Source organism: Carassius auratus, unplaced genomic scaffold, assembly GCF_003368295.1.
Source record: "Carassius auratus strain Wakin unplaced genomic scaffold, ASM336829v1 scaf_tig00215416, whole genome shotgun sequence".
Classification (NCBI taxonomy): Eukaryota; Metazoa; Chordata; class Actinopteri; order Cypriniformes; family Cyprinidae; genus Carassius; species Carassius auratus.
In genome coordinates, this window is record NW_020528079.1 from 997,393 (window position 1) to 1,012,873 (window position 15,481).

Below are 15,481 nucleotides of genomic sequence, written 5' to 3' on the forward strand. Positions count from 1 at the left end.
ACCCAGGAAACAGCTCCGCGTGACGAGCGCGCCCCCTCCGGCCACAAAGGCCATTCTTCTACCACATACCTAATTGTCCAGCCCAATCCAAACACTACCAAAAAAGTATTTTGTTCTTTGAAGTAACTTGTTTGGATTTTCCACGTAAATACCACGAACGGTAAATATTCAGTACAATGGTATGTAGAATGCTGTATCAAATTACATACCACAGTTATTTTTGAGAATATAATAAACTCAAGGATCTAGTCAAACATAAAAAAGATGATTTACTCATAGTGCACTTTCAAGCTAAATTTGTCCTGAAATACTACTACTAATAATAATAATGCACTTTATTTCATTGGGCCTTTCAGGACACCCAAGGTCACTTTACAAGCAATATACAGGTCACTGCATGAGAAAAAAACATACATCAAACAAACAGCATATACAAATAAAGTGCATTTAAATCTCAATGAAACATGTTATTTAAAAAGCCTGCTTAAAAATATAGGTCTTAAGACGTGTTTTAAAAGTCAACAAGCACTCGCTATTGCGAACATTGAGGGGAAGAGAGTTCCATTGGCGGGGGGCAACATAACTAAAAGATCTGGCACCCATAGTAGTAAGTCGAATCCGAGGTACCACAAAAGTAATTGAAGATGAAGATCTAAGTGCATGTGAAGGAGTGTAAACCTGGAGAAGTTGATTTAGGTATTGTGGTGCAAGATTATGAAGTGCCTTGTAAGTGAGTAGCAAGATTTTGAATTCGACTCTATATTTTACTGGAAGCCAGTGCAGTTGCTGGAGAACTGGAGAAATGTGATCAGTATAAAGTGTTCTATAAAGAACATGAACTGCACAATTCTGAACCAATTGAAGCATATGCAGCAATTTGGAGGGAATACTTGTGAGAAGATCATTGCAGTAGTATACGTGAGGTGACTAGGGCATGAATGAGAACTGTAGTATTATTATTTGAAAGAAAGGGACGGAGACTATTTATATTGCGCAAATGGAAGTATGCAATCCGTGTGATATTATTAATTTGAGCTTTACATCATAGCGTGCTATCCATGATGACACCGAAACTTTTTACCTGAGAGGAAGGACAGATTACGGTATTGTCGATGTGTAAAGAGAAACAATTAGATTTAGAAACAACAGATCTAGTGCCAACAAGCAGAGCATCCATTTTATTGTCTCTGAAAGCCAGTCTTTAGTTTCAGCTAAACAGCTTGACAAAGATTGCGGAGGCCTTAAAATATTCCTTAAAATATCACCAAGAGGGAGCATATATATAATGAGAAGAGGCGGGCCCAAAACAGAACCCTGGGGAACACCAGTGGTAGATGTTCTTGAACTAAAACCTTTTAATTGCGTCCAGATAGATATGACCTAAACCAAGACAGAGCAGTGCCAGTAATACCAATGCAAATTAATCTGTCAATAAGTACGTTATGTGAGACAGTATCAAAGGCAGCGCTTAATTTGGAAATTTTCAAAATTATATGGATCACCCCCTGGTTTGTTAAGTATAAATGTAATAATAGCAGATTTAAGAGATGGAGAACCAAGAATCAGAACCAAGTGAAACATGAACAATTTTAGTAATCAACGGCAAAGGAAAAGTACATTAGCTTTATTAAATATTTTTTATTTTATTTTAATGCTACTAAAGATTACATACACATTTTTACACTGTAATATATAATAATTTGGCTGTATTTGACTGTTATATACAGTCAAAAATCGTTTTTGAGAAAATATTCTGAAACATTAATTTTTATGTATTACGTGCAGGTGTTTTGGCACCTGTATATTTTACTGTTCCGTAATTTAGCCAAACCATTCATTTTATTACCTAATATAATATTAATACAATAATCTATTTGCAGTACCAAAAATCACTTTGCATCTTAAAATATACTCATAAGAAACTTAGTACTCAAGACAGTTGAACAGAAGAACTTATAGGATGAATTAAATTTAATCAGAAAGACCATGTACATTTTTTTTTACACATTTTTATAAATGTAGATTTTCAACCTAAATTATTATAATTTGTTTATTTAATAGAGGATTTAATTGTGGTCTCATTAAATAAATTAAATATAATTCCTAGGTTTTCACTGTAACAATATTTTTCCCATTTCCCTTAGTATATAATAGGCTTAAAAATCTATGTCTGAAAGGCCTGCTGATAATATTTGTCAGTTTTTATTTATTGGTTAAGCTGTAGTCTATACACTTTCTGCCAGAATTTGTCCAAAAAGCCAATGGTTTATAATTTTAAACTTTTGCACATTTATCTTTGCCTAAAGTATTCTGTCTTTCTTTGTACTCTATTTTGAATTGAGAGTGTGCATGTCGGTAATTAGTAATGACTGTACCAGGTCATACTGAAACTTCGTCAAAGCACATGTTAATGCAAATTTTTGCACCTTAATCTATGAATAAACTCAGAGAACAAATGTAATCTTCACATGCCGCACCTTTAGAGGGCGATGGAAGGAATTCATTGTAGTGAGATACTTGCTGTGGAAGAAGCTGTCTGACAGCGACAACAGCGAGCACTGAGGTAGCTACACAAGTTCACAAATGTGTGATATTATAAATTGTGAGGTTTCATTACAAATGTTTTCTGTTTTAAAAACGCATGCATTCTGAAGCTATAGATGCGCTAGGTGTAAAACGAAGACTTGATTCACGGAGCTATAACAGGACCCGATAGCCACCACCCGTGTATTCTGCATTCAATAGCTTTTGTTGTTTATGTTTAGGTCTTTTAAAACGCATCATCATGACAACAGTCCAAGTGCCTGGTACTCCACGTGAGACGTCGTGGATCTCCGCGTGTCCCGGGGGTCTGTGGGAGGTTCGCCGGCGCTGGCTTGGAGAAAGACAACGAGGGGACTTCACGCCGATGCTGGGCTCACTGTGTAAGGTCAAGGTGCGGCGAAGTACTGTTACGGAGGGAGAAACGCAACATACTGCTTCTCAAGAGCAGGAGTCAACAGCCAGCGTTGATTCTAGCGAGCAAGCTACCTCTCACCCCCGCTCGCAGGACTCTGTGCTGCAGCTCCCGCTGGAGGAGTGGTGCTTGCTGCGCATGGGCGAAGGGCAGTGTGACATTATAGAGGGCTGCCTGGAAGGGATGAGGGCTGGAGAGAAGTGTGAGGTGAGGGCAAGCTAAAATAGACCAGGGGTATCCAGTCCTGCTCCCGTGGGGCCACTATCCGGCAGAGTTTAGCTGAATCCCACCTCAAACATCTAGTCAAGGCTGTTCTTTCAACATCTGTCAGGGTTCACAGTCCTGCCATATTAGAAACTTCCAGGTAAGTGTGTTTTGACAAGATGGAGCTAAACTCTCCAGGACACTGGCCCTCCAGGAGCAGGTTTGGACACCCCTGACTTAAGACTTTTTACTTGCAAAAACTTAATATACCAGTATTTTACTGTTACAGGATTTTTAAAAGTGCATGTATTGTTAAATCGAATATATATTTTCACCCTAAATTATTCATATTTTTTACAGAATATGGTAACCTAATTTACTGTAAAGCTCATATATATTGACTATGCATACAGTCTATGCATAGTAGTAAGTTACTGATTTTATCTTGATTACATAATCAGATTCTAAAAAGTAATTCAGTATAATTACATTGTATTATGTTTTAAAACACTCAATCAGACTAGTTACATTTTTACTGATTACATGATTACCTAATATTCACACAGTGGCAGTTAGTGTTTCATAATTCATTGATACTCCTTAATTGTTTTTTAATTTTTTTAATTGTATTTGTCTTTTCTTAAAATGCCTATTGCTTATATATATATATATATATATATATATATATATATATATATATATATATATATATATATATATATATGTGTATATGTATATGTGTGTGTGTATATATGTGTGTGTGTTTTCCGGTTTTGTGGAATTGCTCTCATACCGAGTAGTCAGACGACTATAAATACACAGAAAACTGTGTGACCTCACCGCATAAACAAATAAAATGTTTATGTATTTATTTTCTAATTATTTATTTCTTTCGATTTCAAATTCATAAGATTTAATTAATTATTAGCTTCACTCCTTCACAAACCCCAGTTTGGGAAACCATGACATAATACAATGTTCTATGCACTTAATTTTGTTGATAAGATTATTGTAGGAAATCAATTAATGTAATAAACGAGTTAGGTCAAAAAATTATAAAAAGTATTCAGATTATATTGGTTAAATGTAACATTAAATTACTAACTACAAGTCATTATTATGTAATTTGTGTTCCGCTAAGAACTACAGCTTGTTACAAATTTAACAGCTATGTATGTATATGTATCTCATATATAAACTTTTTTTTTTCTTCCAGTTTACAATAAGTGCCTGGAATGCAAGCAACTGCAAATCAGCAGGCAGTGATGCTAATGGTACCCAGACTGAAAATACAAAAGGACAGGGATCGTCTCAGCAGTCTGACTGCTTTACACTTCAGCTTCACTCTTTAACCCCTGGGCAGGAGTCTTGGCAGATGACAGCTGGAGAGAAATGGGCTTGGGTGCTGTCTCACAAGCAAAGGGGTGGTCAGCGGTTTGGGAAGGGAGATATCTGGGGCGCTGCAGACTGCTACTGTAGAGCGGTGAAGCTGGCAATAACTTTAAATGGCAAAACAAGGAGAAAGCCAGTGGATGAAGTGTCTAAAGAAGGTATGGAGGAAGAGGATGATGATGCAGCTTTGACGCCATGCTTTGATCAAGAAAATGAGCAGGCAGGTGCTGATATCTCCATTCCAACTGAGGAGGAGTACAAAACTGTAAAAGCAGAACTTCACTGCAATCTTTCGTTATGCCAGTTTAAGTTAGGCCAGCTTGGTAAATCCAGAGACAGCAGTATCAAGGCCACTGAGCTGAACCCAAAGAGCACTAAGGCCTGGTACCGGCTTGGGCAAGCTTGCCTGCAGCTGGGCGAACTGGAGGAATCTCGCATGGCCTTTGGAAAGATTCTGGAACTCCAGCCTGATTCTGCATCAGCTCGCACTGCTCTGAAACAAGTGAACTCCAAATTAAAGGACTTAGACAGTAAACTCGGTCAAAGGCTGAGCAAGATGTTTATCTAGAAAATAACTGAAAGTTGGGAATTACAAAAGCAGAACATGTGCATATGTATAAACATTATAAAAACTGTTAAGTGCCCAGAAGTTGTTTTGGGTCTTTCCTTGTAGCTTAAAGGATTAGTTCACTTCCAGAACTAAAATTTCCTGATAATTGACCCCCCCACCCCCCATATCATCCAAGATGTTCATGTCTTTCATTCTTCAGTCGAAAAGAAATTAAGGATTTAGAAGAAAACATTCCAGGATTTTTCTCCATATAATGGACTTCAATGTTTGCCAATGGGTTGAAGGTCCAAATTGCAGTTTCATTGCAGCTTCAAAGGGCTCTACATGATACCAGATGATAAATATGGGTCTTATCTAGCAAAACGATCTGTTAATTTATTAAAAACAAAAATAAGTGCTAGCTCAACCTCACACATTATGTATTCATGTTGGAAAGGTGACGCACGTTAGCTCTTCGCCTGTGTACTCCAGTTCAAAAGGTTGGGTAGGGGCGAAAAACTTCATTCTAAATCATTGGTTCACCTTTTTCTTAGCACATTCACTATGCAAACACTGGGTCGGTTCTTCCAACTACTTCATGCGTGACCTTTCCAACGTGACAACATAATGCGCGACGTTGAGCTAGTGCAGGAAAAGCATTTGTGGTTAAAACATTTATTTTATTTTTAAGAAAATGACAGACTGTTTTGCTACAAAAGACCCCTGTTCCTTAGCTGGTATCGTGTAGGACCCTTTGAAGCTGCACTGAAACTGCAACTTGGACTTTCAGCTCGTTGGTTCCCATTGAAAACCATTATATGGAGAAAAATCCTGGAATGTTTTCCTCAAAAACCTTTTTTTTTCGACTGAAGAAAGAAATGCATAAATATCTTTGATGACACGGGAGTGAGTATAAATTATCAGGAAATGTTTATTCTGGAATTGAACTAATCCTTTAACTTTAAAACTTGAAGTATGTTTACTGTATGGGTAGTATACAGTATATACATCTTAAATGTTCAATGTTGTAATTTGTCAATGTTTAAATCGACAAAAACTTGAAAGTTGTGCAAAGTCATATGACTGCTTACTGAATGTACTTAAATGTATTTTTGTTAAAGTTTGTATATTTTTGTAAAATAAAAATGTACTGCTTTGATGTTTTGTTCTAAATCATGTTTTCATTTTGGATTCTTAACTGCTGTATAAAATGATCAAAAGCCAAGTATAATGCATTCTTGCATTAAATGACAATAAATAATGTTATTTATAAAAATAATGTTTTTTTCCGTTTGTTTTGTTTTGGTTAAACCGTTGACACAATATGAACAATTAAATAGAATTTAATAGAAACATAAAATAATAGAATATTTAAGGGGATGCAAAATATTTTATCATAACATCTTTTTGTTTTGTTTGCAGAAAGGTTTAAAATCATACCATACACAACTGCACTGGCGTGGGTGGGATATGTTTGGGCATGTTTTACTTTATAAATTTTTAAAAGGTTTTTTTTAATGAGGTAATTTTGTAGCCAATGGCATCACGTTTTTTAGGCACAGGCAGCCAATCAGACGACGCCTCCTCTCGACCTTCACATTAGAAAGCACTAGTCTAGATGAGCTGCTCACGTTAGTGACAAAAAAACGAACATTTATATTTGCAAACTCTACTAAGCAGAAGGTAATTAATAAGGTAAGAAGAGTCTCGTATCATAACTTTGTGGGGTAAAAAAACCAGTCGATTCTTACAGTAATGTTCCTTGATATTGCTGCGGAGTTGTGACGAGAACTAACGTTAAGGTGTGAGATAATTAACGGTTTTATGACTAAAATAAACCAGTATACCGTTTAACAAGTCATAATAGAGCATATCAGTTAACTTTGTTATTAATATAGACTCTTAATATTCAATTGTAATGGCGACCCAGCATGGACAGTACAATTTTGTATTTGCGGCCCAACACGGACAATAAAATCTGCGTCACGTAAATAAACCAATAACGTTAACGTTACGTTACATGGTTTCATTAAAACGTTCTGCGTGTCCTGATTATGTACGTTTAATGAGGTATGAAAAATGTTTTAATAAGTGCAAACAGCATGAAACAAAATAGAGGAATACATTCGCTGTGTGCGGCTATCGTTTATTTATAAAGCAGTTAAAAAAAACATTTGCTCAAACTTTTAAAGCAGCATTTAGTCATTTGTTTGCCATAGTGATGTTCCCCCGAAATGACAATGGCTAAAGGGAATAGCAAAATAATTACTGTTTCCCAACAGGTTTTCCAAACACTGCAGCCTGCCACTTTTTGCTTCCGCACAGACCCCACTTGTGGGTTTCGGGAGTTGTTTTGACAAATATTACTAAAAATTATTAGTGCTGCATAGTAAGACCATCAGTATAACAAGACAAAATGTGTCTTATTTTGGTCTTTATCAGGTCAAACTAAATTATTATTATTATTATTTTTTTTATGATGATTATATGAATCACTTATTAAACAGAATTAAACTGAAGGACGTTTACATTAATTTTAAATCAGTCATTATACATTGCAAATCCTGTCGTTACTGTTCAGATAATGCTAACCCATGTTAATTTCATCAATTCATTCATCATTGCAGTCGTTGATGTCACGTGTTTGCGTGGCATGGTACGTGTACTGTTCAGATAAGTAGTGCCAAAAAGTAAAGTTATTTTTATTAGCTTTATAGATATGTTATGTGTCCATCTTTAACCCTAAAAGAAATACATTTACTTTTTAACACTACTTATCTGAGCAGTACACGTAACATGCCACTCTGCAATGATGAATGAATTGATTAAATGAACATTTGGGTTCTGTGAAATTAATTTAACTGACCAACGTTTGACAAGAAATCTTCTTAAGACATTTTGCTTGGAAAGTCCATACAACTAGTGCTCACTATGGATATGATGAGCCATGTTTTAATGGAAAAATAAAAACTTGTTCACTGTGTTTGTTTATAGGTAATAACCAGAGCCGGTTGTGAATCTCCTAAATTGGCAAGTCAGACTCCCGTGGAGAAGATGTGGTATGTATGGATTCAAGGTATGTAATTCACAGTTTTAAATGTGCGTTTCCTGGGTGATAAAATTCTGGTTCTTATTGAGAAATCATTCGAGTGGGAGCCACAAGTCTCTGTGGCGCAATCGGTTAGCGCGTTCGGCTGTTAACCGAAAGGTTGGTGGTTCGAGCCCACCCAGGGACGTTACGTTTTTGTTTTGATGCTTTCATTTTTAAAAAATTAATCTTGCATCAAAACAGCAACATTTATTCACAACATTTATTCAGACATTTGCTGTTACACCTTATGGTGGTTCAGTGATGATGTCTGTGTCCTGTACTATCACGAGGGCTGTGCCAAGTATGCGACCACATGGGCCGTGCTCCTCTAGAGGGCCTCACTCCTGGCCTGCATATTATATCAGTTATGTCTAATTGTTTATTATTGTTTTTTCATCCATTTTGTCCTTTGAAAGACTAAAATAGTCATAGCTGAGAGACCCGTATAAGACTCTGTGTATAAGTATGAGTAAAGCTGTTTGATGTTAGGATGACAAAAGGTTTTAGAAGTTAAACTTTTAGGCTGGTCTGCCTCAGTGGTCCAAAAGCGCTCATCAATGTCAAAATGATCGAGAAGGCAGGTCTTAATCTCACTGTAACAATGCAAATAGCATTTGTGGCAAGATGCAAGTAGTACTGTATTAGAAAACTGTTTAATGATAGAAGTTTTCAGCGACTGGAAGTGATAAACAATCTAGTGATGCAAACTACTCAACACCCATTTGTAATTGAAAATATGCAATAATGACTCATGCAAATCATAAATGAATGTGATGAGACATTTGTTTTTTTTTGACTATTAAACATATGAATAAGAGTGAATGTGCACATTTTGAAAAAATATTTTCAAATTCTGTAAATCGATTACTACTTCATTTGAAGAGCTGAGATGCATTTTTTGCATAAATCTAATTTTCTTCTAAAATGCGCTTTGTTATCAGGCTCCTGTGTGTATGTTCAGTAATTTCACTTCAATGGCTTCAATGAATAGTTTATTTTCTTTCCTATTAAAGTAAAATAACTGAACATAAACAATAATTAACTTAAACAAGAAAATAATATTAAGAAGAAAATTTTGGATGGAACTTAGAGGCTTTGCATCTCAACTCTTCATATATATCTACAAACCTAGAACTTATTTTAGCATTCTTATTTACTTATTTAATTGCTTTATTATTATTATTATTATTATTATTATTATTATTATTATTATTATTAAACAGTAGATCTTACAATTCTTATGAGCGTGTGCGTGACCATGATTTGTGTGCAAGCATCTCAGTGAGCACGGCATCACAATCAATCAGATGCGTGTTAAAGTTGCGTTCGTTACCATGTAATTTAATGAATGCAGGCACAAAGGTCTGTAGTCTTGGTCATTTTCTAAAAGCATATCTTCCATTGTTCTGTAATACATATTGATTTCAGTTTATACTAAAGCACATTTACTCTCAAAGACAGATAATAAAAAATATTGAACACAATCCTACTTAAGATTTACGCTTCAGCTGCAGTACACAGTGTACAATAGTTCACAATTATGTATTGTTAGTATGTATGGCATTAAGCTCTCATGTAGCATGCATTAGGCCTGACATGCAGTTAAAAAAAAGAAAATGCATCCATTTTTGGTTAAGAATTCATGTTAAAAGTGTAGCACTGCACATAGTGGATACATTAATAAAGAGCGACATCTAGTGTCAAACTCAGTGTAACTACAGCTACTGCTATTTATTACTATTAATACGGGCATTTATTAGAATGAAATTAATTTTATCCTTAGATTTTCTTAAATGTTTTATAATACTTTAATATTTTTCATGAAACTTAATTTTTTTTTTATAAAACTTTATTTAAAACTTTGTATTACATTGATATGACTAATAGTCTGCAATTATTGGCAGCTGTAACTTGTCGTTAAATCAAACAAGACCTCTGAGAGGTACAAGAAATAATATTAAAACATGCACTAAGCCATTTAATAGGCCTAAAAGTTGCTTTTGCTTTGAATGTATTCACGATTTCCAGTGTAACATATTGACAGCAGTCCCATGAACGTCTGTGGATGGGTGATACCTTTAGGTAAACCTCAAAATTGCCTTCGTGGCATTACCTTCATAATGTGCGATTTATTTTCAGTTCAGACTTTCCGAAAGAAAACAAGTTTCTTTTTTGTGAAATATTACAGTTTTAGTAGCGACAAGGTCTCTGTGGCGCAATCGGTTAGCGCGTTCGGCTGTTAACCGAAAGGTTGGTGGTTCGAGCCCACCCAGGGACGGTCAGTTTTTATTTATTGATATATTTTTGAGTTGTGAAAGTTAGACGCAGATGAAATAGCAACTTCATGTTTAATGCAGGATGCATTCAAATATTTATAATATTACTAAATATTTGTAATCCTGTTGTTTAATTTTGAGGTCTAGTTATTTTAAACGAATGGACAAAACTGGCAGTCCCAGTAACATCTATACGATGAAGAATATCCTTAGCTAAGGCCTCTGCTGCAACTACAGGATGTCCTTCACCCTCACTGTCTGCTTTGATTACCTGTTTGGTTGCCTCTCTCTGTACCTCTAAATGAAAGTCTACATTCATGGAAAACCGCTGTAGTGGGAGAAAGAATAACTCCATTTCAATCACCACAGAGACTTCTAAAGACTTGAAAAACATCCCGGACGAGCCCCCACTTGTTACGTTCCCAATTTCTTGTCTAGGGGCAGCAAAGAAGCGTAACAAAAAGTTGCAGGGAGAGAGGTCCCAGGACAAGCAGAAATTACCACACCAGATTAAAAGTAAAAAGATATACAAGTTTTATTTTAAATAAATCAATGGGATGCAAACATAAGGCTTCGGGAGGGAAAATGGCCAAAATAACAAACAAAAGAAACTCTAATGGGGGTTTGTGAAAATACCTTATATAGCTTCAGAAGAAAAAGAAAGAAAAGACAAAAATCTTCCCCTAATCCTTCTCTAGTTAAACTAAGGAGAAAACATGCATTTTCAAATGAAAGGGCATTCTGCACAATGCAACACGATTATGACATCATTGCAGATTGCATTTCTGTTATCCCCATCCCAAACAAGTCTATTTTATATATATATATATATATATATATATATATATATATATATATATATATATATATATATATATATATATATATATATATATACACATACACATACATAGACACACACACACACACTCCGTGCATCTGCAGTCTGTGTGTGTTACTTATGTGGTGCAGAAGCAGCACGGACTCATACTCATTGTGCTTTCACAAAGGACGCGTTTGCAGTTCGCTACTCGGTACGTGAACGATCGCTGCTGTAGACGGACCACTCCTGGAACGCACTGACGGACCGCAACCGCGTGAACGCTGGAATCCATTAACATGGGTGTGTAAAAAAAAACGAAACGTATACGCACTGCAGACGGTGTAGGCTATGTGTGAAACAGGCGTAAGGTTGTTGCACCTGGTGCAATGTGGAATTAGTTTACAGCTTTCTCAAGCAGTTTGTGATGCATATTGGAAACAGGAGATGAGCCACTGGTCTAATGCACTACCGGTCTTGAGAAATCCTTCTCAAAGACTTACTTTCATTTATTTTATTTAGGTAGCATACATGTTTTGAATTCAAATGAGCCATTTTAATCTAGATTAATTCCAAGATTACAGTGAGATAAATCTAGATTAAAAAAATTAATCTATGGCCACCACTAAAATATATATATATATATATATATATATATATATATATATATATATATATATATATATATATATATATATATATATATATATATATATATATATATATACTTTTTTACTTTTATAACAGTCCACGCATACCTATATACATATAGAATACTGTACCAAACAATTTTGTAAGTGGAAAATGTAAACAATATACCGGCTCCATAGCAGATTGTAAGTGATGATCAAGGGCTTAGGACGTTCCATTTCAGCCCATTGCAAGGGTTCTGTCAGTAGTGGTCACTCATGTAATGTAATCAATGACATACATCTGATTATATGAGACAGGGAAGTTTGTGAGTGAAGGGCAAAGGAAAACTGACTGGAACACAGCCAAGCACTACCTCTTACATCAGCAATTGAAAATACACATGTCCCTATGGACATTACAACTGAATTCTTTTAAGTATGGATCTTTAAAAGTGAGTTTGTTTGAATTTTGAATTTTATTTGATACTCCAAGATTTTGCATTTTTATTCTTAATGATAAATATGACAAATTTTTACTGACAACCCAGAAGTTATGATCTCCCTGGTTACCTTAACAAACATCACAATGGGATTTATCCATTGGCTTTTGGATGATCATAGGCTCTGTAATAATAAAAAAAAGTGTTCATAATAATCTTTACAAATAAACACAACTTTATATGTACTTTGAAACCTAAATACAGAAGCAACAAATAATAAATGCTGACAAAGCTTCGCTTGAAATAGACTAATAGTTGGAGGGGGGAAATATTGGTTATATCATGCATCTTTCCAGGTAGAATTATTATTAATATTATTTATATTGAGCATGAAATATGGGGACAAAATTAACCTTAACAATTAGTAATTTATGATAAGAATGTATTATTAGATGTAGCTAATTTTTAAGGGCTGCTTCAAAAATAATGAAAGAGCGACCTCTTGTGTTAAACTCAGAGGGAAAACTGTAATGTATAAGTTCGGCCCTTGCTTTTCCTGTAGAGGGCGGTAGTAGCTGGAAGATTGGGAGATTTCTTTGCTTTTCGCTTGGGGTAACCAAAGTTAACCAATCAAAACGCACCAATGGCGACAGACTGAGTGCTTTTGAAAATACCGTAGAAGTGTAATGTGACATAATATTGTGAGTTAACTTCAATGTGAGAATAATTACTGTAACACAAAAAAAGGACAATTGCTGAGTTTTTTTTGTAAAAAAAAAAAAAAAGTTTAAATCAACGTGTCGATCTCAAATTTAGTGAAAAGATATAACTTAACGTTATTGGAATGTGTATATATTACTGTATTAACACGCCATGGTTAGTAAGTGGATAAATGATTCTCTTAAATCAGAAGAGAGAGCTCATCTGCTCCCATTAATATATGAACAATTACAGAAAACAGAATTCACAACACAAGTTAAGATCATCAGGTGACCAGTTTTTCTGTTTCAGTTCAGTTTTCATGTGAACCCACTGTAGACTATGAGGGTTTTATTTAATAATAATATTTTTTTTACATTTTACATATTTGTGTTTGTTTTCAGATCATGTCCAAACAGAAATACAAAGCCCATGAGGGATGTGGAGTGGATGTTGGCACAGCGCAGGCCCCCCATTAGAAGTGGTATGTATTGAAAATATCTAACGTTACTATAAAAACCTAAACAGCAGTTTACCTTTGTCTATAAACCGTGGCGTGGCAGCCATTATTTAAACAGATCTCCACAAGATTTTAAATCACAAGTTATCTTAAAAGGACATATAAAGTCATGTATATCTAATTCACAATTAAAATTAAATGTCTTGTTTTGAGAGGGAAGATGAAATGTGGGTTTCAGAGTGATAATGTAATAAAGTGATATCCACTGGCAAGAACTTAAAGATTCAGTCCAGGAGGGGTCTCCATGGCCGAAATAGCTCAGTTGGGAGAGCGTTAGACTGAAGATCTAAAGGTCCCTGGTTCGATCCCGGGTTTCGGCATTTTGGCTCGTTGTTGTGAAATAAATCCTATACTTGTAACCCAAACAGATTTGTTTTAATCCATCATTATTCTATAAATTCTTTTGTTTGTAGTTTTACCTTTTTTAAAGCTAAACATAAAGACAAATCACCACGACAATACCACTAATTAAACATTTCTGTGTATTCACTTATGGATATTTAGTAAATAAAGTATTTTCCAATATTTAAAGAAATTTGAGCCATTTTATAATTTCATAAATACTCATTTAACCAAGAAAGATGGGATTAGAAGAAATATTTAGACTTGTAAAGAACCGATTATTTTCTTATCTTGAAATGTGATAACTCAGACAGGTGACAGTGATTTAAGTGTACTGTTTGAGTAAATGAATTACTCCGGGATATTGGTTTGTTTGAACTCAGGGGGAGTGTCAGTCACATTAAAAAAGTTAACAGTTTAAGTAATTTGTGGATTAATGCGTATTGGAGACATGAACCGTTTTAAATGATTCAGTTCGTTCTGGTGAACTGGTTCAAGAAGATCCGGTTACATCGAATGATTCGTTCGCGAACCAGATATCACTACACTGCAGAGTTTGGAACTCTCTCATAACAGACACAGAAGAGAATACAATGATGAATAAAGTCGTAGTTTTTGCTATTTTTGGGCCAAAATGTATTTTTGATGCTTCAAAAAATTCTAGCTGACCCTCTGATGTCCCATGGACTACTTTGATGATGTTTTTCTTACCTTTCTGGACATGGACAGTAGACCATTCACACAGTTTCAATGGAGGGACTGAGAGCTCTCTGACTTAATCTAAAATATCTTAAACTGTGTTCCAAAGATGAACGGAGGTCTTACGGGTTTGGAACGACATGAGGGTGAGTTATTAACTACATAATTTTGATTATTGGGTGAACTAACCCTTTAAGGGAATATTTTCAAACTATTATTTTTTTTAACATCCTAATGATAATGATAAACCAAATAGATTTTGAACCTCACTCACACAGTTGAGAAAGGAAACTCTGGTCTTCGGGAATGATGGTGTAGTATCAAGAAAACCATCCCTCAATGACCCCATTGATGTAGCCACACATGAGCCCCTTTCACACTGCACGTCGGATCTGCAATATTTCCGGAACATCGCCGGGTCGCCTTCTGTGTGAAAGCAACCATGTCCCGGGATTGATTACCGAACTGAACCCGGGTTGGGACCTAGTAACATTGCGGGGTTCGACCCGGGACGAGCGTTGTGTGAACAAAAGCCAGATCTAATGCCGTGTCAAAGTGATGACGTGCGTTATCGCGCGACTCTTTTACAGGCTGTTTTGAAGGAAGATCAACGTCCGTGAAGAAAACACATGTGCAAACTGTAATGAAGCAGAGATCAGTTAGTTCCTCAATTTCCGCGCTGACACTGAGATCGTTTGCTTGCTTCAGTGAAAGTGTAACGTACCTAACATTTTCGACTCCTACATTACACGTCACGCGCTGATGTCACGTGTCGTTACGGGATCTTCAAGGGTTGTGTGTGAAAGCACGCACATATCCCGGGTCAGCACTGGCAGTGTGAAAGTGCCATATCTAGCGAC

At 35.6% G+C, this 15,481-nt stretch overlaps 1 protein-coding gene, 1 long non-coding RNA gene and 3 other non-coding genes across 5 annotated transcripts; all 5 read left to right on the forward strand.

Annotated features, from left to right (window-relative positions):
* The first annotated feature begins 2,477 nt into the window (after positions 1-2,477).
* On the forward strand, positions 2,478-6,378 carry LOC113094757 (FK506-binding protein-like). The gene is made up of 3 exons (XM_026260414.1): positions 2,478-2,563; positions 2,766-3,163; positions 4,377-6,378. Exons 2-3 carry the CDS (start codon positions 2,786-2,788, stop codon positions 5,118-5,120), a joined length of 1,122 nt encoding a protein of 373 aa, XP_026116199.1. The 5' UTR covers positions 2,478-2,563; positions 2,766-2,785; the 3' UTR covers positions 5,121-6,378.
* A 327-nt stretch (positions 6,379-6,705) lies between these two features.
* On the forward strand, positions 6,706-13,823 carry LOC113094682 (uncharacterized). The gene is made up of 3 exons (XR_003288145.1): positions 6,706-6,797; positions 8,097-8,178; positions 13,465-13,823. It is a non-coding gene; the product is annotated as an uncharacterized LOC113094682 (long non-coding RNA).
* On the forward strand, positions 8,265-8,338 carry trnan-guu (transfer RNA asparagine (anticodon GUU)). The gene has a single exon. It is a non-coding gene; the product is annotated as a tRNA-Asn (tRNA).
* On the forward strand, positions 10,398-10,471 carry trnan-guu (transfer RNA asparagine (anticodon GUU)). Its single transcript has one exon. It is a non-coding gene; the product is annotated as a tRNA-Asn (tRNA).
* Positions 13,824-13,827: 4 nt separating the features above from the next.
* Positions 13,828-13,900, forward strand: trnaf-gaa (transfer RNA phenylalanine (anticodon GAA)). The gene has a single exon. It is a non-coding gene; the product is annotated as a tRNA-Phe (tRNA).
* Positions 13,901-15,481: the final 1,581 nt, after the last annotated feature.